The 21,754-nt window shown below is 42.6% G+C and overlaps 1 protein-coding gene across 4 annotated transcripts in view; it reads left to right on the forward strand.

The window, feature by feature from the left end:
* Positions 1-21,754, forward strand: part of WASF2 (WASP family member 2) — a 65,234-nt gene that overhangs the window by 36,827 nt on the left and 6,653 nt on the right. For 2 of the 4 annotated variants that reach the window (XM_070610570.1, XM_070610573.1), the window contains 6 exons: positions 7,978-8,150; positions 14,180-14,314; positions 14,820-14,973; positions 17,313-17,430; positions 18,459-18,589; positions 20,700-20,855. In XM_070610570.1, the coding sequence (XP_070466671.1) occupies positions 8,021-8,150; positions 14,180-14,314; positions 14,820-14,973; positions 17,313-17,430; positions 18,459-18,589; positions 20,700-20,855 (824 nt within the window). In that variant the 5' untranslated portion in view covers positions 7,978-8,020. Of the gene's footprint in view, positions 1-3,854; positions 3,895-6,612; positions 6,825-7,977; positions 8,151-14,179; positions 14,315-14,819; positions 14,974-17,312; positions 17,431-18,458; positions 18,590-20,699; positions 20,856-21,754 lie in introns of those variants that run through there. The other 2 variants (XM_070610571.1, XM_070610572.1) reach the window with 2 other exon arrangements.

The following is a 21,754-nucleotide window of genomic DNA, read 5'->3' on the forward strand; positions in this document are numbered from 1 at the left end:
TTAAATGTGTTTTCTTTTGGACAACCAGATGGATCCTACTAAAAGGAGAGCCTAATTTTGGCGATTTAAGAGGCAGTTTTCTGTGGAATAGTTGATACTAGAAGAAACCAGTTTTGAAGGTAACGGTGATCCCCCAATTTTAGCTTTAAAAGCAAAGCTATGATTAGAGCCTGAAGAGTAATAAAGGTAAGAACAAAAGGTGGTATTGCCCCCAAAGATAATAGAAAGTTATAGAATTACCAGATGTGAGTGGTCCTTGATAGATGTACAGTGTGCTAAAGGAGTAAGATACTGGAGTTTAGAAGTCCCATTTCCTGGGCTACTTGCCCAAAATGAGATCAGGACAAGGAGCCTTACACATTTATTGAATGTAGGTCCGTAGCTGGTGTCATTCCTTTATGAAATTGGAAATTTCTCCTGGTTTTAGATCATAGCAGATAAATTCTTTTTCTTGGCTCTCCCAGTCAGATACTTTCTCTCTCCACTCGAGGAGCTCCATTTCTGTCCTGCTAGCTCCTTCGGACATTGGTCGGTAAACTCATTTGTCGGTAATTCCTTGTGTTTGGAGAGAGTCTGATTATATTTGTAGGTTCAGTGCTACCCTATTCAACAGAAAGTAGGGTATGCTTAAGTCTGTAATGAGGCATTCCTCCTTCTGGTTGTTGCATGAGAGTGAGGACTGCCTTATGCAACACTAAATTCATACTTATTTAAACATTTTCCTAGACAGACTTAGATTACAGTAAGCCTATGTGTTGTCATCATTTTGAAGTCAAATGATTATTTGACTTTTCAGTTGAAATTCTTGAACCTTTGTGGAATACATATTCTTTAACATAAAGAAATTTATCTCGGGGGCTGGCCCCGTGGCCAAGTGGTTAAGTTCGTGCGCTCCGCTGCAGGCGGCCCAGTGTTTCGTTGGTTCGAATCCTGGGCACAGACATGGCACTGCTCATCAAACCACGCTGAGGCAGCGTTCCAGTGCCACAACTAGAAGGACCCACAACGAAGAATATACAACTATGTACCGGGAGGCTTTGGGGAGAAAAAGGAAAAAATAAAATCTTAAAGTGTAAAAGAAATTTATCTCTTGTGGGGCTGGCCCAGTGGCGAGTGGTTAAGTGTGCACATTCCACTTTGGCGGCCTGGGGTTCACCGGTTCGGATCCCGGGTGCGGACATGGCACCACTCAGCAAGCCATGCTGTGGTAGGCACCCCACATATAAAGTAGAGGAAGATGGGCACGGATGTTAGCTCAGGGCCAGTCTTCTTCAGCAAAAGGAGGAGGATTGGCAGCAGTTAGCTCAGCGCTAAATTTCTCTCTTGAAAGATGAAACTGGTCTACAGAGTAAAGCTCTTCTTGTTTGCCCCCATCAAAAGTGCTGTTACTATAAAACAGTGGGAAATGCTGAAGTGAAAGCAGAAGTCCTGTCTGCCATACGTACAACATCCCCACGTGTTCTCATCCCCTGCTACTGCTGATCAGCATTTTGGGGGTATGTTTCAAAGAGGAACTGCCTTGAGAAGCATTTCTGTTGTTTATTGCTATAGCTCAGATATACTTGCTTTTGGATGTGACCATAGAAATATGCGGATGTTATCAGTGACCTTGGCTCCAAATGAAGCATTGTTTATTTATTTATAATAAACAGCTAGTAATAAATATCATTGCCAGAATGAGCAGTCATCTGTCTTTTGTCCTGGTAGTAACAGAAATTGAGAGTGGGCTGCAGATGGGTGCACCGCCCCTCTCACATGCAGCCTTCCTTTATTACTTTCTTCCACCTTCCCAATCCCTACTTCTCACCTTACCCTGCCCCAGGCTGTTGGGGTCAGATTTGTGAGAGTTCAAAGTGTAGAGTGGATGTCAAAGTCTTCTTTTGACTTTACACTAACCAAATGTGATATATAAATATTCCATGTTAACTTGAAATATACAGACTTGTAGAATCTTACTGTTTCGAGGAACCTGAAAGAACACCTCGTCCAGTTTCCAATTCAAAGCATGAATCTTGTCATGGTACTGACAGTCTAGACTGGTCAGTATACTGCTAGGCCATTGACTAGGAAGGGATGTCCGAAGTCTTTTATTTGTTCTCAGACTCATTCTCAAGTCCCTTAGACTGAAAATAGTCAGGGGTAAAGATGGGGGTTGCAGATGAGTCTGGCTGGATGTTTGGAACTGGTCCAAAGCCAAATTTTCCTTTGGGCTTCTTTGGGTAGCCAACTCCCAGATCAGTCTGGGAGCCTCCCAGGGTGTAAATAACTTAACCTCAAGGCTCTGTCTGGAATGTCCTTTGGACCATTCTGGATCCTGCAGGTCTTGATCACTAGATGAATTTAGATCTGGAGAAGGATTTGATTCATGGCCATGATCCACCCCTCTCTACAGCCCCTAGACCTGCCTCTGGCTTAGTGTTCAGAATGCAAGTGGATGTTGGCAAGTGAGGAGGTTATGACAGCTTTAGTTAGAAGCAAATCCAGGAATTTTAGAGCTTCTTAAAGATCATCTAGCTTAGGGGCCGGCCCGGTGGTGCAGTGGTTAAGTGTGCACGTTCCACTTCGGTGGCCTCGCGTTCGCCGGTTTGGATCCTGGGTGTGGACATGGCACCGCTTGACAAGCCATACTGTGGTAGGCGTCCCACATGTAAAGTAGAGGAAGATGGGCACAGATGTTAGCTCAGGGCAAGCCTTCCTCAGCAAAAAGAGGAGGATTGGTGGCAGATGTTAGCCCAGGGCTGCTCTTCCTCAAAAAAAAAGATCATCTAGCTTAGTCCTTTTATTTTGCAGATGAAGAAACTGAAGCCTAGAGTGAGAATTATATCATCTTTGATTTAGAAGGCATTGTAGAAATCATCCCATCTGACCTCTCAATGGCGGTATCTTCTTACAGTCTCAGAATATCTCCCCAACATGCCTGATAGCTGGTCATCCAGAAGATAGATAGTACCCAGGAGCTCATACCTGTGAAGAGAATCCATTCTAATATAGGACAGCTCTAATTAAAAGGAACTAACTAAATTGAAATCTACTCTCTAACTTTTATGTTCTTAATGGTTCTAATTTAATTCTTCTCCTATGTAACATCCCCCAAGATAAGTCCTTCTCAAACCCCTAAATTAGCAAATATCACTACAGCATATAATTTCCCCAAAGTAAAGTATAACTGAAAAAGAACTTTATTGATTTTATCAAGACAGGACATTCTACTCTTTCATGTATCCAAAACTTCTTTTTCTAGCTCAGAACCACTATTTTCTTCGTTTTCTTCATTTTCTCTTTATTTCTGTCACTGGCACTAGCATTTAGCTCTTTTAATGATACTTTTAATAAGGAAAGATAGATTTGATCACTTTGTGAGTAGAACTGTACAGAACTATCAGGAGAGAGCAGCAGATAGGGCTGAAGGGCTGAACTCACCCTGCAACCTGTCTGTGGTTTCTCAGTTCATATTTGCTAGCTGTGGTGGGCCTCGTTTCTATTGTCTCCTTCTCCTGTGAAGAGTTTCCCAATTGGTCTTCTTACCTCCAGCCTTCTCCTGCCCAAATATAAAGTCTGCGCTTCAGTTAGAATGATTTGCCTAAAATGCAAATTTGACCATGTCACTTCCTTAATTAAGTGGTTCTGCAGCACGCAGTGCTCCACAGATTTTCCACTAAACGACCACTGATGATAGTGGAGCCTTTCTCAACTGGATTTTCATGAGAGAATTAAACCCTAATGCCATTAGACATCCATTGTATATAATGTATTAACTTTTCTTTAATGCATCTGGAATGGTGCTAGTTATGTACTGTCTTGAGGAGAATTGAGAAAATAGTCACTGTAATCATTTTCTTTGTTCTCTGATTCAGATGAGGAACCCAGTATGAAAGAGTGGAGGAGAGAGAGAATGTATGTTCTTCAGGAGGTCCAGAAGCATGGCTGGGAGCAACCTCCAGAAAAAAAAAAACCCAAATTTTATTGAAGTCTAGGGTTTCATCTTTAAATTTATGTGAATATTGCATTCTACTGTATAATGTGTCCATGGTTAAAAGTGTTTTAAAGTATTTATCAATGAATAAAATGAACTTTACGGTAAGATTTGCCTAGGGTCAGTGGAACTACAAATAACTACCTTTTGTTTAGCCCTGTAGTAAACATTTTGTATAGTGACATTAATTAATGTCTCTAGGAAAATTGCCTAAGATGACACAGCTAGTACGGTGTCAAAGTACTAACCCACATATGTCTCAGCTCCACAGCTTGAAGCTGAGTTTGAGTAGAGTATTGGAAGTTTTTGCCCATTTCTAAGTTTATCGTCACTGGAATGTATGTTTTTTTTTTCTTGGTCAAGTTACTATTGCAGTTTAGATCATGCGTAATTCCATACTTCTTATGCAGACTATATGTAACTAACCTTGAGTATCCAAAAGAAAAATGAGCAACAATGCAAGTAACTCTGTATAACAGGGAATCTTGTCTCTCTTTGGTGGCTATATTAAATAACTTTTTTTTAGTAGCAGATTTTCTTTTCTCATTGTTTTGTCTTGATAGATATTGACATACTGTCATTTCTTTTTTTCTCTCTTTTATTTTTTATTGAGGTTATGATAGTTTACAACCTTGTGAAATTTCAGTTGTACATTATTATTTGTCAGTCATATTGTAGGTGCACCCCTTCACCCTTTGTGCCCACCCCCATCCCCTCTTTCCCCTGGTAATCACTAATCTGTTCTCTTTGTTCACGTGTTTAACTTCCACATATGAGTGGAGTCATACAGAGATTGTCTTTCTGTATCTGGCTTCTTTCACTTAACATAATACTTCAAGGTCCATCCATGTTGTGAATGGGGCGATTTTATCCTTTTTTATGGCTCAGTAGTATTCCATTGTATGTACATACATACATATATACATACATATATATGCACCATATCTTCTTCGTCCAATCATCAGTTGATGGGCACTTCGGTTGCTTCCACATCTTGGCTATTGTGAATAATGCTGCAATGAACATAGGGGTGCATGGGTCTGTTTGAATTGCTGATTTCAAGTTCTTTGGATAAATACCCAGTAGTGGGATGGCTGGGTCATATGGTATTTCTATTTTTAACTTTTTGAGAAATCTCCATACTGTTTCCCATAGTGGCTGCACCAGTTTGTATTCCCACCAGCAGTGTATGAGGGTTCCTTTTTCTCCACAACCTCTCCAACATTTGTTAGTTTTTGTTTTGGTTATTTTAGCCATTCTGATGGGTGTAAGATGATATCTTAGTGTAGTTTTAGTTTGCATTTCCTTGATGATCAGTGATGATGAGCATCTTTTCATGTGTCTATTGTCCATCTGTATATCTTCTTTGGAGAAATGTTTGTTCATATCCCCTGCCCATTTTTTGATCAGGTTGTTTGATTTTTTTGTTGTTGAGTTGTGTGAGTTCTTTATATATTATGGAGATTAACCCTTTGTCAGATATATGATTTGCAAATATTTTTCCCAGTTGGTGGGTTGTGTTTTTGTTTCCATCCTGTTTTCTGTTTTCCCTTGCCTTGTAGAAGCTCTTTAGTCTGATGAAGTCCCATTTGTTTATTCTTTCTATTGTTTCCCTTGTCTGAGAAGACATGGTGTCTGAAAAGATCCTTTTAAGACTGATGTCAAAGAGTATACTGCTTATATTTTCTCCCAGAAGTCTTTTGGTTTCAGGTCTTACCTTTAAGTCTTTGATCCATTTTGAGTTTTTTTTTGTGAATGGTGACATACTGTCATTTCTTGAGTACTCTCTAGCTGGTGTTGGAGCTGGCTTTTTTGGCAAGAGGAAGCCATCTTGGTTCCAGGTGAACCCCACCCAGATAACATAGAGTTGACTCCATTTGTATCTGCTTACCCAAGGCACTTGGGAAAGCATAAACGCTAAAGTACCAAGGTGTTAGAAGTTGCCCCCCACTGTGCTCCCAATCTGATATTTACCTAGCCATCTGGAATCTAGTTTCTGTTAGGTGTCCAGAGAAAGCGTCTGGAATGCCCCGTCAGCAGTCACATTCAACACAGAACTTCAGGGGGATCTGGCTCCTTTAGCTTCTCATAGTAGCTGGAACAAGTACTAAAGTGTTTGCTAGTGAAGGGAGCCACAGTGGCTGTTTTCAGTCATCTCTGGCTGTACCCCTGAATTTCTGGTTCTTCCAGCAAGTTTGAAACTTGGGAATGAGAGGACATCCAAAGGATGGTGTACAGAAACCATGAGGTTCTTTTATTTGTAGCCTCCTGCTTCCTTTCCTGTTCTAAACCATCTTTTCACCATGAGTTAGTGAAGATTGCATCTTAGTACCTGATACCCTTTATATTATGTAAAAGAGGAGAAGAGTTAGACTGGAAGGGAAAGTCCAGAGTTTGGATTAGAAAACCTGTTGAGTCAAAGGGGAACTTAGCAGAGGAACGGAATGAAAATTATTTCCTTAGACAGTAGACAAATATTCAGGAAACACCTCTGCACCCCAAAGATAGGCACAGCTGCCACACAGTGACTATTAAAGGGAGGTTCAAAGTTATGAGCAAACAGCTGATTCTCTTGGTTCTTGGGCTGTTGCTCTTGGTGACAGGAAATCTTGTTCCCCAAGCTGCTGGCTTCCTGTTTTATTTTTACTCTTAGCAGATCAGAATGTCCATAACAAGGAGCAGTCTGTTCCAGAGGGTTCTACTCCCCCTTTGAGCCTGAAGGGCTTTTTTTTTCCTTTTGGTCAGATAATATGTTGGTTCACTTTTAAGATCTGTGATGTTTAGCTTGGTTTAAGCATTTTGTATTTACAATCAACTTTTTTGGTGATGAGCTGGTGTTTTAAGATGTGATGTAAGTAAACTTCTGTTTTCCTTTTTTTTTTTAACAAAGAGTTTGCAATATTGGGGACTTGAGGACTTGAGTATGTTACCTTTATGCTTTACCTTTTCATTTTAAGCAAATTTACCATTCTCTGTAGCACAAAAACCATTAGGCTGTTTTAGATTCCTTTAGTTTCACAAGTATGGAAACAGGACCAGCCAGAGTACCTTGGCTGTAGTCATATCCATTTTGTTGAGACTAAAACCTCCTCCTATCCTTGTAGGAATAGCTAGGAATTTGGTAATCTAACTCTAAAACAATAGCTCAGCATGAACCTGAAGTGCTGGGGGATTTCCTAGGGAAAGGGGCTCAGCCTACTGGGTAAGAAACAGTAACTGGAAGGTTTCCGGATCTGCTGCAGACACTTCCTGCTGTCTCAAGAGCCTTTTGGCCCAGGTGTGCTGAACCTAATGGGAGAGAGAAAGGGAGCTGATGGATAGAAGAGAAAGGACTAGGGAATCTTACAAAGCACAGTTTGCTTGGCATCATTTGACATATTGAACATGTAAAATTTTCCATGATATTCTTTCATTCTGTCAATTTACAGACTAGACCTTAGTAGTGTTAATAGATACTGGCAGCTAGTATTTAGTTGTACATTAACAGTAATCCATCAGGGAAGAAATGGAGAAGTTATGTCCTGATGTAGGTCAGTGGAATCACTATTGGCAATTTAATTTCGTTGTGGAGATTATCAGATAACAGAAGCTCTTTTTTGATCTTTATAATTGATCGTCTGGAATCTGATCTGTCCTGGTTATGGAACCCCAAGGATAGGATCTGTACCATCTGGGGCCTGCTGAGTGGCCTGTTTTCTGACCATGCCTCCTTACCGCTGGAGACTCTTGTTGGAGCATGGTTGTTATGGTAGGGTTTTTAGGTTTTTATGCTGGCTGTGTACCTCAGCCAGCAGTCACCAGTTCAGAATTTCTAAACTTATTCAGCAAGCCTTCTAATAGCAAACCCTAAAAGCAGGGGGGTGGTTTAGAAAAGATAGAGGGAGAGAAGATTTTTTTTAAAGCTGTTTTAGATCAGAGCAAGACAAAAGCAAAAAAGACTCACACAGCCCTAGTGTGCCTGGAATTTGTGGTTGAGTAATACTTTCCTGTTATTTCTTTTTTAGGTTGTTTTTCATCATTCAGAACATTGCCTGAAGCAGGTCCACCATGCCGTTAGTAACGAGGAACATTGAGCCAAGGCACCTGTGCCGTCAGACGTTGCCTAGCGTTAGAAGCGAGCTGGAATGCATGACCAACATCACCCTGGCAAATGTCATCCGACAGCTGGGCAGCCTGAGTGAGTGCCGCAGAGAGCCTGTGCTTTGCCCTCAGGGGTCGTTGGTGCTCTTTATTTAGTTTCCTTCTCCTCCCTTGTTCCTGTTTCTCCCCCTCTGTCTTCCCTAGGTAATGCGGAAAATGTATCCCACCCGCTTCTCCCCAAAGAGAGGCTCCCTTTTGGTATAGATTCTTCCCCTCAACCCTGTCTTCATCTACCACCACCCTCTAGGTTCCTCTGCCTCCCCCTCCGCCTGCTTCAAAAGAAATCTGTGGGAAGGGTGGCAGGAAGGGCTGCAGCAGAAACTGCAGATGGAATGACAGAGCAGAATTCTCTGTGTGTAAAGTGGGAGGTTCACAGAGCAGTATCTTGGGTTGGGGAATGTCTGTAATTGCGCGAGCTGTTCAATATAGCCTGACTTTGTTGAAGCTTCAAATGTGCCAATAGTCTTTATCTAGCCAACACCCCCCTTTTCTTCTCAAAGAGGAGTAAAGCAAACATGCACTCAGAGAGATTCTGGCTGACTTGTCTACCCAGTACATATTTAATTGTACTGCAAGCCCCCAGGTCCAAGTTCAGGGTACAAATTACTTCTGCAGTCTCTGGGGTATTGGGAGTTTTGCAAGCTGTGTGAACACACAGTGACACAAATTGTAGCTGGAGCCCTTCTTCTCTAGGAGGAAGATGGGGGTTAGCCCAGTCTGTTTTGGAGCTGAGGGAAAGCGAGCTCAACTGTTGTAAGGTTTTTTTTAATTGGCAAGAATGAATGAAACAGCCTTGGGTGGGGTACATGCTTGTGTTTTGGATTTCATTCTGAATCCAGCTGACTTTGTTTGCTTGAAGCTGAGGTATAGGAAGGGCAGATGCTTGGATAGGCTCTGCATTTGTTTAGTGCCACTCCAGCTCCCATAAGACCCTCCGTCAAAATGCCATTTTAGTGATCTTCCTTAGCAAAGGCATCTTGGTGTGAATTATGTCAGACACTCACCCTCCTATCGCATCACTGCCCTTAGTGAAGGCAGTGGAATATCAAGAAAGCCTGCATTCCCCCTGATAGTAATAGGCCCTGCCTTTAAAATAGGGGCCCAAGGAGACAGAGCTCTGTGACCAGATGATGTATGGGGTCTGAGATTCCTAAGCCTTCACCTAGCTCAGAGGCCATCTCAGTTGATCCAGGGCTTAGGGAAACCTGGATGAGGCGCCACGAAGAAATGAAACCCTGCCAGTGTCTGTCTTACACAAAGGAACACTGACAGCAGTGCAACAGCAGTGCGGCTGACAAGGAAGCACATGAAGGCTGCAGAGAGCTGCACCGCTTCTTAAAAGCATCATTTCTGCTTCTGACACCCTGAGAAGGCCAAATGGGTGGAAGTCAATCACACACTGGTTCCTTCTCCATAGGACAAAGGACATCTAGCTAATGATGCTTCTTATTCTCACTCAGCAGGAGTTTGCTCTCTCTCAGGTGTTTTTCCAGGGTAGTGTTGATGGATGCCGTTGCTCACTCTCCCACTTGTGATCAGACCACTCTTATCTTGAGGAAGTTGATCTGAGGGCCAGGGTCAGCTTGTGCCTGTGGAAACAAGATTTCTTCCCATTGTAGAGCTAACTGACCCTTTATTCATCCAATAAACATGTATGGAACATACTTTATGTGCCAGATGCTGAGAGGATACACTGATAATAAGAAATGGTCTCTGCCTTTCAGGAACTCATAATCTACCAAAGGAGACAAATAAATAATTCTCAAGGGGAGAGGGTGAGAAGGGAACTCACATTTGTTGATTGCCTACTTTATGCCAGATTTTGAGAGGATCTTGACATAGATTATCTCATTTAATCCTCTCAGTAATCCTGTGAGGGTAGATGGTGGTATTCCCATTTTTCAGATGAGGATATGAAGGCTCAGAAAAGTAGGGCACCTTGCCTAGAGAGACAGCAGCCAGTAAGGAGCAAAGTCAGACTTCCTAAGAAATCTTAGCAAGTCTTATAAATCTTAACCCTATAACCTTACCAGAGTGGTCTTCCTAAAACCCAAATCTTATTTCTTGCTTTTTTTTTTTTTGAAGATTTTATTTTTTCCTTTTTCTCCCCAAAGCCCCCCGGTACATAGTTGTATATTCTTCGTTGTGGGTCCTTCTAGTTGTGGCATGTGGGACGCTGCCTCAGCGTGGTTTGATGAGCAGTGCCATGTCCGCGCCCAGGATTCGAACCAACGAAACACTGGGCCGCCAGCAGCGGAGCCACTAGGCCATGGGGCCAGCCCCTCACTTCTTACTTTTATAATTCAGAATTACTTGAATTTTTAAAAGTTAAGTCTTTGTTAACTTTTGTAATTTAAAAAGTGTTCTTAAAGTAAGATTACAAATGTTAATTAACTATTTGTCTCCCCCGTTTCCTCACTATGGAATTATCTCAGTTCTTTGGCCTGGCCTTCAAGACTCTTCAAGGCTCTTCAAGGCATGCCTTCCTTTCCAGCCTCATTTTCTGCAATCCATCTTCTCCCATTTTACTGTCTTTTTAAAAGATTCTTTTAAAATGAAAAAGGAAAAAAAGGGGAAAAAGGAAGGAAGAAATAGTGAATTATCAACTACTCATGGTTCTTTTGAGACACAGCCATGCTCTCTCATACCTCCATGTGATGCCCTTGCTGTTCCCCCTGCCTGGAGAGCCCTTGTAGCTGATCTTCAAAGCCCAGCTCAGGGATCTCTTCCTCCACGTTGGACTAAGTGCTCCTGTGAGCTCCTATTACGTGTCTGTATTATTACCTACCACATTATATTGAAAAATATCTGTATCTCTTATACCAAATTAAAAGTTCTTTTAAGGTAGAAATCATGTGTTCTTTGTCCCTGAACCCCAGTGTCTATCTTGTATAGTACCTGACACCCAGTAGAAGCTCAGTAAATGTTTTTTGAATGATTCATGCCTGTATTCTCTCCACCATCCTATGCTGTTGGCGCACAGAGAATATAGGGAAGGAAGGAATACATTCTCTGGCGAGTGGAAGCACAGGTGGGGATAGGGAAGGTCAAGGAAGGCTTCGTAGAAGAGGTTACATTTGAACCCAGGCCTTGAAAGATGATTTAGGATTTCACCTAGCAGAGGGTGTGTGGAAGAGGGCTCATATTTGCTTCAAGCTCATGACCTGGGCCTCATGTATTGTACTCCAGCCAGAAGTGCTTCGTCTAGTAGGGAAAGTCTGATTATGGGATAGATAAAGCACAAAACTGAAAATTCCACAGCCATGGATTGCCTTGTGATGGCATATCCAGAATTCTTATTTTCCATCAGTGCAAGGAGATTGGCATTTCACATATTAGATTGCCATATCTTAGGAAATATAGGCACAGCCAGCCAGCCAGCACTTTTGAATCAATGTCCTGACCACCCAGGAGAATGGAACCCCCACTTGGGTCATTAAGAAATCATCTATATTGGGTTTTCTAACTGAGTACAGTGAGTACATGTGGGGCTATGCCATTGTGGGGCTTCAAGACTTCCACTCAGACTTCAACAAGAGCAGCTTCACATTTTTAAAAATCAGTTTTACCTGTTCCACTTCCACATAAGATTTCATTTGAAGTGTTCTACTGCTAAGGAAAAAACATTGAAGACTGCTTCTGGGATTTTTGCAAAATGTGATACGTATTATGAATGTACTGATGCGATAGTGGATCTGTCTTGATAATCTGAATGAGAGATTTAACTCTGAACAAGGCACTTTGCTCTTCTCCTACATGAGTATCATCACACTTCTGTATTCAGAAGTTGGAGTAATTTTTAGTGCTTGAATAGGCACTATCAAATTACTAACTAGAATTATGTTTTAAATTTCCTGTAAGCGTAAAACTTAGGATATTTACATATTCACACTCTTAAAAGTCATCTTATGTGGTTGAGCAATAAGAATTTCATAGTAATGACTTGGGTTTTTTTTAAAGATTTTATGTTTTCCTTTTTCTCCCCAAAGCCCCCCAGTACATAGTTGTGTATTCTTCGTTGTGGGTTCTTCTAGTTGTGGCATGTGGGACGCTGCCTCAGCATGGTCTGATGAGCAGTGCCATGTCCGCGCCCAGGATTTGAACTAACGAAACACTGGGCCGCCTGCTGCGGAGTGCGCGAACTTAACCACTCGGCCATGGGGCCAGCCCCATGACTTGGGTTTTTAGCTCACTTAATCCTTATGACAACTTGGTGAGGAAGATGCAGTTATCTCCATTTTATAGATGAGGAAACTGAGGCTGTGAGAGTATGTGACTTGCTGAGGAGTACATAGATATAAATAGAAAGAACTGAGACTTAAGTCCAGATTTTCTGATTTGAAGTCCCTGCTTCTTCCATGTATCATCTTGTAGTTCTAAGTATGCCTAGGGCCTGTTGTGATGTGAAAGTGGGGAAGCCTTCACATCACCTCACTCTCTCTTCGAGTAGCATTCTCAATGTTACCATTTTTATATGTTGGGGTTCTTTGTAAGATTTTATCTTGAAAACCACTGTGCCACACTAAGCCACTACTCCCGCTATCACTGTTCCCTTAACTGAGGTGCAGGAAATCCTGGGTACTCGCTTGGTGACCTAAGGGTAAGTTGATTTGGGGTTTTCTTTTCCTCTACAGCACTTGGATGGTTAACAGATATTTTTGAGCCTTGTTTATTTTCCACACATAATGTTGGGTGTTTCTCTGCTTTAGCCTTCCAATCACAACTTTCCACTACCTGGACGAGCATGATACTGTATGGTTTTTATGGGAATTTAGCCATATTAGGGACAGGGGTCTGATAGGATCCTCAGCCTGCAGAATAGAAATACAGTTCGTTAGCCAATTTGAGTCCTTTGGGCCCAGGAGCTTCCCATGGTTGTTTAGATCACAAAACCGTTCAGTATGCAAAGACTTGCTCCTTCCTTGATTAGAAACTCCTTATTGACTAAATTTACCAGCCATTCAAAATATGCTGTTGCTTGGTCTTATCCTTGCTCTCCAGGTTACACTGGGAAGGTGAGCTGCAGGTTACTCTGAAGGTGCAGTTTTGGTCTTTTGGTCTAATTTTTTCCCCTCAAGTGTAAACTAAGCATAAATGTAGTTTAGAAGCTAAAAATCAGAGCCTACTTTAAGTAGTTCTCAGAGAAACTATCTTTTGGTTGGGCACAGTCACTTCTGTCTGCCTTTACCTTGTAAGTAAGAAACTCAGATGGTATATTTATTCTTATGCACCACTTTTCATTCCTAGCAAGAATGTGCTTTGTGGCTTGGAATGACAATATGGAGGTAGTGTCAAATTGCTGTTATGTTTCTTTGGCTGCAAATTCTCCTTGCATTCCAGGGTTGAAAGTACAGAACTCTTTTCTTTTTCTAAAAAACAAGACATTGTGGGAAGAGACCACTGGTATGTTGTTTTTCAGGGAGGGCTTGAAAGTTTCAGCTTTTCACTTGTTCCCTGAGATGTAGATTTGAAGGATTATAACCTAGAGCAAAGACTTTCAAAGTTGTAGGTTATAAAACATAAAATAACCTTTTCACCCCTTAGAAGAAGTTATAAGTCTCTGCTGTGTTGCTAATAAGTTCAAGGCCCCTCAAAGATACCACAACTCATCATGGTGGTTCAGTGTACTTTTGAGGCTCCACTGAGGATGTAGTTCCTTATTTTTCATGTTAATTGTAGTCACCTAGAAGGTCCTTCTAACTCCCAATCTGTTTTCCAGAACCATTTTACAAGGTGCTTTTACAGAGCAGCAAGGGACTAAGGGGTCTAGGCAGACATGTAGACATATTGTCTCCTCTTCCAGGATTAATTTTTTGTGTTACACTTTTCGATCTTCTTCAGCCTGCTTTGAGTTTCATGACTGTTCAGAGTTTGCTAAGAAGCCTCTGTCAGTTAGAGAACATATTCAGACTGCCCAGGCTATGTCTCTGTCTCCACGAGCAGGCATCTGCATATAGCCCAGACCATCTTAGGGTGGGGCTTTATGTTTGGGATGTGGGAGTATGGTTTTTCTGACAATTTATATCAGTTTTATGCACTAGTAACTTGGTTTCTTCACTCTTTCAGGTAAATACGCAGAGGACATTTTTGGAGAGCTCTTTACTCAGGCAAATACCTTTGCCTCTCGGGTAAGCTCCCTTGCTGAGAGGGTTGACCGCCTACAAGTTAAAGTCACTCAGCTGGATCCCAAGGAAGAAGAAGGTAAGGAAGCTGAGCTCAGCATTTGCAGGCTCTCCTGAGCAGTTTCTTAGAATTTTTTTCCAGATTTATAAAAATGTGAGGGGAGAAATCACAGAGACCTATGGAGTTCTGCTGTGAAATGACACAAGACTGGGTGGTGTAAAGAAATTTTTTTAGCTCTGCTGCACTCCCTTTCTCCCATTCCCCCAGTTCCCTCTCTCTCAGATTCCCCTCCCCCGGTCGCATTTTGCTACCATAAAAGTACTTGGAAGATTCATTCCTCCTAAGGAGAGGCCTGCTAGATCTGGCCACATAGTAAACCTTTGTGTTGCCTCATTTTGTTCAGTCGTGAAATGGCTGGGCTGCTGACAGCCTTGTGGGGCTTCCCCAGAGGGGGAGGAAAAAACCTGGCTGCAGACAGCCGCGGCCAAGAAATGCAGCAGCTGAGGCCTCTCTGACTGGTGTGACTCAGTGTTTGCTCAAATAGCCTGTCGTCCATTTTCTAATGCCTTCCATCTTCTCTCAGTGTCACTACAAGGAATCAACACCCGAAAGGCCTTCAGAAGCTCTACCATTCAAGACCAGAAGCTTTTTGACAGAAACTCTCTCCCCGTACCTGTCTTGGAAACATACAACACCTGTGATACTCCTCCACCTCTCAACAATCTTACCCCTTACAGGTAACCTGGCTAGTTCCCCGCTTTTCGCCTGTAGTTAACAGCACTAGATTGTCTTTTTATTTAAAGATGTTGTTTACATCAGAGGATTGTATCAAAAAGCTTACTACCTACCCGAGAGTTGCTTGTGGCAGCAGAAGCTAATGTTTACCATATAAGCAGTTGTTACTTATTATTGTTTGGTTTTTGAAATTCATAGTGAGTGTAATATATATTGAGAGTTTGCTATAGTATTGCATGCTGCAGAGTTTAATTTGGTACAAGCCAGGTCCATCTTGGATTCCATCCAAGGAACTTAGTTAGAGAACCAAAAGGACTTTGTTACAAGGCAGCCCTATAGCATGCATCCCAGGGGCAGCATTCTAGCAAGGCTCCCATTTACTGGGAAACCACTAGATTACCAGATGTTTGGGCGTGTTAGTGGGGCCAGCCTTGAGGACTGGCTGCTCTGGGCCCTGAGGGTCCTTCCAAAGCTTAAGGAGTAATTGGCTTTCTTCCAAATGAGTGTCATTCACTGTGTTTTGAACATCCTTTCGACATTCCCCTCTGAACAGACCTACACTGCTGCAGCTGGGCTTGAAAAAGAAAGTAGCCGTATAGACAACTTAAAGCCCCTCCCCTCTAGTGGTCTGGTAGTGTTATCATCCTGCAAAAAACCACTGAGCAGGGGCAGAAAGTGAATATTTATCTTGCTCCATCCATAAATATCTATGGAACAGGTAAAAAGTAATTACAGATAGCTGGAGGCAGATGAATTCTGTGAGACATGGGCATACTGCAAAGTGGAATGTGTGTGTGTGAAATTCAAGGACACCCACCTGATCTAGGGAGCCTGGAGCATGGTAGCTTCTCACATAGATATAGAGAAGGTACATGGCCTCTATCCTACATTATTACGGTGTGAAATTATGTTTGCCCCTTGGGTTTCAAAGGGGCTAGTTGGCTAGCATCGCAGGACAGAGATTTGACTCTGTAGCCTCCATTGTTTAGTCTAGTTGGATGTGGGCAGAAAGGAAGTACACACCTGATAATATTGAAGGGAGTATGATATAGGGTTTATGTGTTAGGCTAGGATAAACAAATGATATTTAAGACAAGTTTATTTTTCAGTTACTGGTATTTTCCATTTTTTAACATTCTCCTCTCAATTATCTGGATTTGGCCTAACAGAAATAAGTGGTGGTATAGCTAACTCAGAACAAGATTTAGTGTAAAAATCTTTAGTATTTGATTTGGAAATGCTTTCTGTGTGTTGTGATAGGATTGGAGACCAGGGAATAGAATTGCCCTTCCAATTCTTTTTAGTTCAGGATAGTGTTAAATAAATGTCCACTCCTAAGCACATGCTTTCTGGAAAGTGAACGAGACTTAGCCATGCCAAAGTGTAGGATTCCTACCAAGATCATCGAGTCTGGCAGATAACCCTTACATTGACAATCAGTAGTTCACTCTGTACCTCTGTCACAGCCACTGAGAGATGGTAATTAAACCATGTGGTCATAAAACAGCTGGCCATGTGTTCTCAGTGGGGCCCCCTTGTGGTTTTGGGGAGGGGGCGGGTGCTGAGCTGTTCTAGAAGAGAGCAAGAAAGTACAGTGCTGGGGTTAGCTATTTACAGAGTAACAGCTGTACACCTGTACATATTCATGTATATATGTGTATACGTATGGACACATGGGAACTTGCACATGTGTGTACAGGTTATAGTTGGGTGGGAAGCCACTGATGCTTCCTAGAGAGTCCTGGGAAATTGGTGGGAGGAAGGAGAACCAGTGGCAAAAATTCCCTCTAATGTGCCAGGATATCAGGATATCCTCAGGGAGATATCTGTGGCCATGGAGATCATTAGAAATAATCAGGATCCCTGTTGCTATAGCCCATTCTTGCCCTGACCGTGCAAATTCCTCTATCAAGAATTAAGTTCGTGCGTTCTGCTTCGGCGGCCCAGGGTTTCGCCAGTTCGAATCCTGGGCGCACACATGGCATCGCTCTTCAAGCCATGCTGAGGCGGCATCCCATATGCCACAACTAGAAGGACCCACAACTAAAAATACATAACTATGTACCGGGGGGCTTTGGGAGAAAAAGGAAAAATAAAATCTTTAAAAAAAAATTATGAAAAGACTTGAAAGAGAGGTTAAGGTTCTTGAAAAGCCAGATAAGTAAAGAAGTGCTATTCAGGGGCATTGGAACGGTGGTATGGGAGAGGAAATATGCAATCAATTTGAATGACTTCTTGATTCCTCAGTGTAAAAACTGCAACTGGTAGGTGTTTGGAATATTGGATTTGGTTGGGAGCTCATCTGTCTACTGACAGCTACTTGTCTTCATTTCTATCCCAGGGACGATGGGAAAGAGGCACTCAAATTCTACACAGACCCTTCGTACTTCTTTGATCTTTGGAAGGAGAAGATGCTGCAGGACACCAAGGATATCATGAAAGAGAAGAGAAAGCATAGGGTGAGGGGAACCGGGCCTCTGTTCTACACATCAGTAGGCACGATTGTTGAGGGGGGATAAAAAGGAAGCCAGTCTTATGTGAAGTAATCATTCCGAGTGGCTGCTTGCTTGGATGCCAGGTGAAACTCTTAAAAAAATGTGTCCACTCCAAGCACAACCAAGATGAAAGTATAAATCACACCAAAAATGTGTTTGTTCCCCCCAGCGCTATTAACAATTGAGTATATTCAGGCTGAGTTTTAGAAATTGGCTTTCTATTCACCATTTATTTCTCATGCAATTTGCACCTGACTCTGCTGGACACTCAAGCAAGGCTAGTCCCTTCCCTGCCAGTTTTGCAGCTCATTTCTCAGAGATCAGCACAAGACTCTGCAGTGTTTGATTTGTAATAGGAGCAGTTTAACACCTTCAGTACTGGTTGGGTGGGGCAGGGGTGTGGGCATCGGCCTAGTTTTGTGAGATGCTCCTCTCCCTTTAGACTCCCAGTGATGTGTATAAGCATATGACCTATCAGTTGCAACCTCACAATCCCATTAGCATGGCTGCTGGGAGGCCCAAGAGGGGGCTAGTGCAGCCACACAGGCTGAAGAATTCTTCTATGGTTGTTAAGTTTTGTTTTTTTAACAGAAATAGTTAAAATATCTGTCCCAGATATCTACAGATGTCATTACTTCTCATCTCTCTCGACTGACCTCTGTAGCAGAGCAAATAACAAATAGCTCTTTACTAACTTCCTAACAATTAGAGCTGCTCAAAAACATGAATGAGTTACTCAGAAAGCTGGTCGGTTTCCCATCGCTAGAGGTATTTGAGTGTGGGACTGAGTGAATGTGTTTGAGTCTGGAAGATGATTTGGGTTAGATGATCTCTAGGTCACTCCAAACTCAGTAATTCTCTAAATTCTGTAGTTACTGTATATCATCTAGGCAAGTCATCTCTTGCGTGTGTGTTCATGAAGGTGGATGGAATTTTAATGAAGAACTTTGGAAAATGTTTTACAAAGACTTTTCTGTTTCTCTTCATTATAGAAAGAAAAGAAAGATAATCCAAATCGAGGGAATGTAAACCCACGTAAAATCAAGACGCGTAAGGAAGAGTGGGAGAAAATGAAGATGGGACAAGAATTTGTGGAATCCAAAGAAAAGCTGGGGCCTTCTGGGTAGGTGATGCTTTTGTACTATTGTTAACATTCCTCGAAGGGCCAGGGACCTGAGGGCACAGTTTGACACCTCTGGTGTGACACCTTTCACACCCCCTGGAGTCTGGCTGTGTGGCTTAGATCAATACCATTATTAATCAGCTGCTTTAAAGTGCATCCATCTGGTGATTAAAATTTGCTAAATTAATCAAGAAACTCAGCAGTTTAAGTGAGGTGACCAGAGTGTTCTGGAAAAGAAAGCTCATGGCTTCTAGTGCTTTTACTCTGCCAGACAGTGGTATATCTAAGGGCCTCAAAGCAAAGACTGGAAAGGAAAGAAAAGTGGTCTTGGGAGCCTTTGCCTCCGGGGCATTGATTTGAAGGTCGTGCCTAAGAGCTGGGCATTTCACGGGAGTGGGGAGGGCCAGGCAGAGAATTTGTGCACATCTCCAAAGCAACTTTTCAGTCAGTCTTTGTCAGTCTCGGGAGAGAGGCTGGCCAGGGGACTGAAAGCAGACCTCAGAGGCAGTGTGGGAAAGGTCACTCGGCCAGTATTGAGGCTGTATATCTCAGGGAAGAAATAGTAGATGTCGGTCTGGCCCCATTTCCCAATACCGGATCACACTGGTGCTTTAAAAGGAAAAAAATGGTTTTAAAGCTTGCTTTGATGCTTATCCTGGTGTCTGACCTGTGTGACATTCAAAGCCAAGTCACCACGACTGCTTGGCATGAATGTTACCCTGGTTTTCCCCCTAACTACACTGCATTCTGGCTGTCAGAGAACCGTGCCCGCCCTTGCTGGGTGTCTAGGAATGATAAAAGGAAAGAGTTGAGTTGTTCTTGCTTTTAGGAATAACTCTACCATGGAAATCTTGACTTTTTAAAATCTTGACACTTCTGACACTTGTTCTTCCTGGATTAAGAGATTTGTTTTAAAGAGTGATGACAATGGTGAGAGGAAAAATGAACCTTTCTCTCTACAGGGGAAGTGGCCCTGGGGGTACCTCCATTACCTTCACTTCCCAGTAAAAGGGGCCATTTTGTTCCATGGACCCATCCTGTTCAGGCAGGCCCTTGTCATAGGTTCAGTGACTCTTAAGGCCAGAAGCTTGTGTGTTCAGAATCCCAACTGTTATGTGTTTGTGGAATGGGGGTGGTGGAAATGAGGACTTTGCCTTCCATTTTCCTGTTGTCCCAGAGGTTTGGGATGGGGCTGCATGGCTGGTCTACCTGGACATACTTGTTGGTGAGCCTGTAAGGAGATGTACAAAGCCTACCGGGCTCCGGGCCTTGGGGATTTTCCACATCAGAGCATCACTGGATTCAGTTAGTTCCCTCCGATTCTCTTCTCCTTGGGGACTGTTCAGATGATCTCTTTAGAACCCAACCTTGGTGGGAAGAAGGGGGAGGTGGAGCAGAACAGGGCGTGTTTCTCTAGCTGCTGCTTAGTGCATTTGTGCTTGTTTGGATCTTTGTCATTGTTCACCCAGAGCGAATTCAGCCAGTGCCCAGTGCTCTGAGGGACAGGTTTTCATGAGGTGAGCCCTAGCACCCTACTTTAATCAGCAGCTGATTTCGTTTGATAAGAGACCTGGCAGAGAGACCACGCCTGACTGCCACACAGCAACTTGTGTTTGTCCTCAGCTTGGTTTTGCAGTCAGATGCCTCCTTGGCCTTTGAGCACTCTAGAGGCTTGCCGACCTCGGAACCAGGCTGCGTGCCAGTCACGTGTCTGCAGCTCGCTAGCCTTGGGGCTTGGCTTTGCCCTTTGCCACGAGACAGACTTTGGGATTTGGGTATAGGCTGCTCCTAACATTTGGGAAAGAGTTTAAAAGAACTGCTGAGTTTGACAAGGCCAACACTGGAAAAGGAACAGCATGGTTTTGATAATCAGGGTTGAATCTCATTCCTGTAAACAATCCGACAGAAATATCTGGGAAATATTTAACAATAGAATATTTAGTCCTAAAGTAAAATTTCAGTATAACAGAAAGTATATGGGGAATATACTTATTTTATTTCTGCCTAATAGCTTTTGTATCTAATGCATTTTTGTGGGATCTTTTAAGAAAACAAGAGAGTACCTCTCAGACTCTTTAAATGACAGTTTTGACATTGGGTTCATTGTCAGGTATCCACCCACCTTGGTGTACCAGAATGGCAGCATTGGCTCTGTTGAAAATGTGGACATAAGCAGCTACCCACCACCGCCACAGTCAGACTCCATTTCTCCACCTTCTCCTTCCTTCTCTGAGGACAACTTGCCTCCCCCACCAGCAGAATTCAGGTAAATGCTGGTACCTCTTCCATCTACTCTGGGTGGTTAAACACTCAAGAACAAAATAAGAGTTCCAAATTCAGTCCAGGACCACCAAAATAATTTCAGGCAAATCTGTCTAGATAATAGAAATAATTAACATTTTTCACGTGATTGTAAGGTAACAGGCGTTATGCCAAACACTGTATGTGTTACCTAAACCCACTAAGGGTCCTCTTGAGATAGGTACCCTTTTTACAGATGAGTAAACAGCGAGGCACAGAGAGGTCAATGATCTTACCTAAGGTCACACAGCCAGTAAGAGGCAGAACCATGATTAGAAAGCAGGTCAGTCCAAGTCCAGAGCCTGTGTTCTTAACTGCTAGCTATACCTGAACAGATAGAAGTCACCAACTTATCTCTTGTTTTATGTAGCTTTAACTCAGCATGAAATGGAGTGCTATAATCTGCTCTCCATAAAATATTTAGCCAGATACCTTGCCCATTTATCTATGAAGCTAGCAGACAGTCACCTTTTTCTCCTATTGCTTCTAGTTCATTTCACTGCTGGAGAGAATCTCCAGAAAGAATGAAACAAAGGGAAAGGGGAGATGAAACTTAGAATCTGTCCATTTTGATATTTGTCAGTGTCCCTGGCAAAGGTATACAGGGGAAGAGTTAGTAAGTAGTGGCTAAAAGGGGTCTGAAGAGTGTTGGAGTTTAGTGTTTCCTCACAGTTCCTTTTCCCTTTCTGATACTTGACAAATGAGAGCTTTGAAGGGCACACTTTTCTCCTTGGACACCATTGAGTCAGAGATTGGCTATGTTGAGGACCCTCAGAGGGAGACCTAAAGCAGTGCCGTGGCCCCCACCTCCCCATCCCATTCTTCTTGGCTCTTGAAACCACTAATCCCAAATCTCCTTCTGCC

The sequence above is a fragment of the Equus przewalskii genome, chromosome 2 (genome assembly GCF_037783145.1).
Source record: "Equus przewalskii isolate Varuska chromosome 2, EquPr2, whole genome shotgun sequence".
NCBI lineage: Eukaryota > Metazoa > Chordata > Mammalia > Perissodactyla > Equidae > Equus > Equus przewalskii.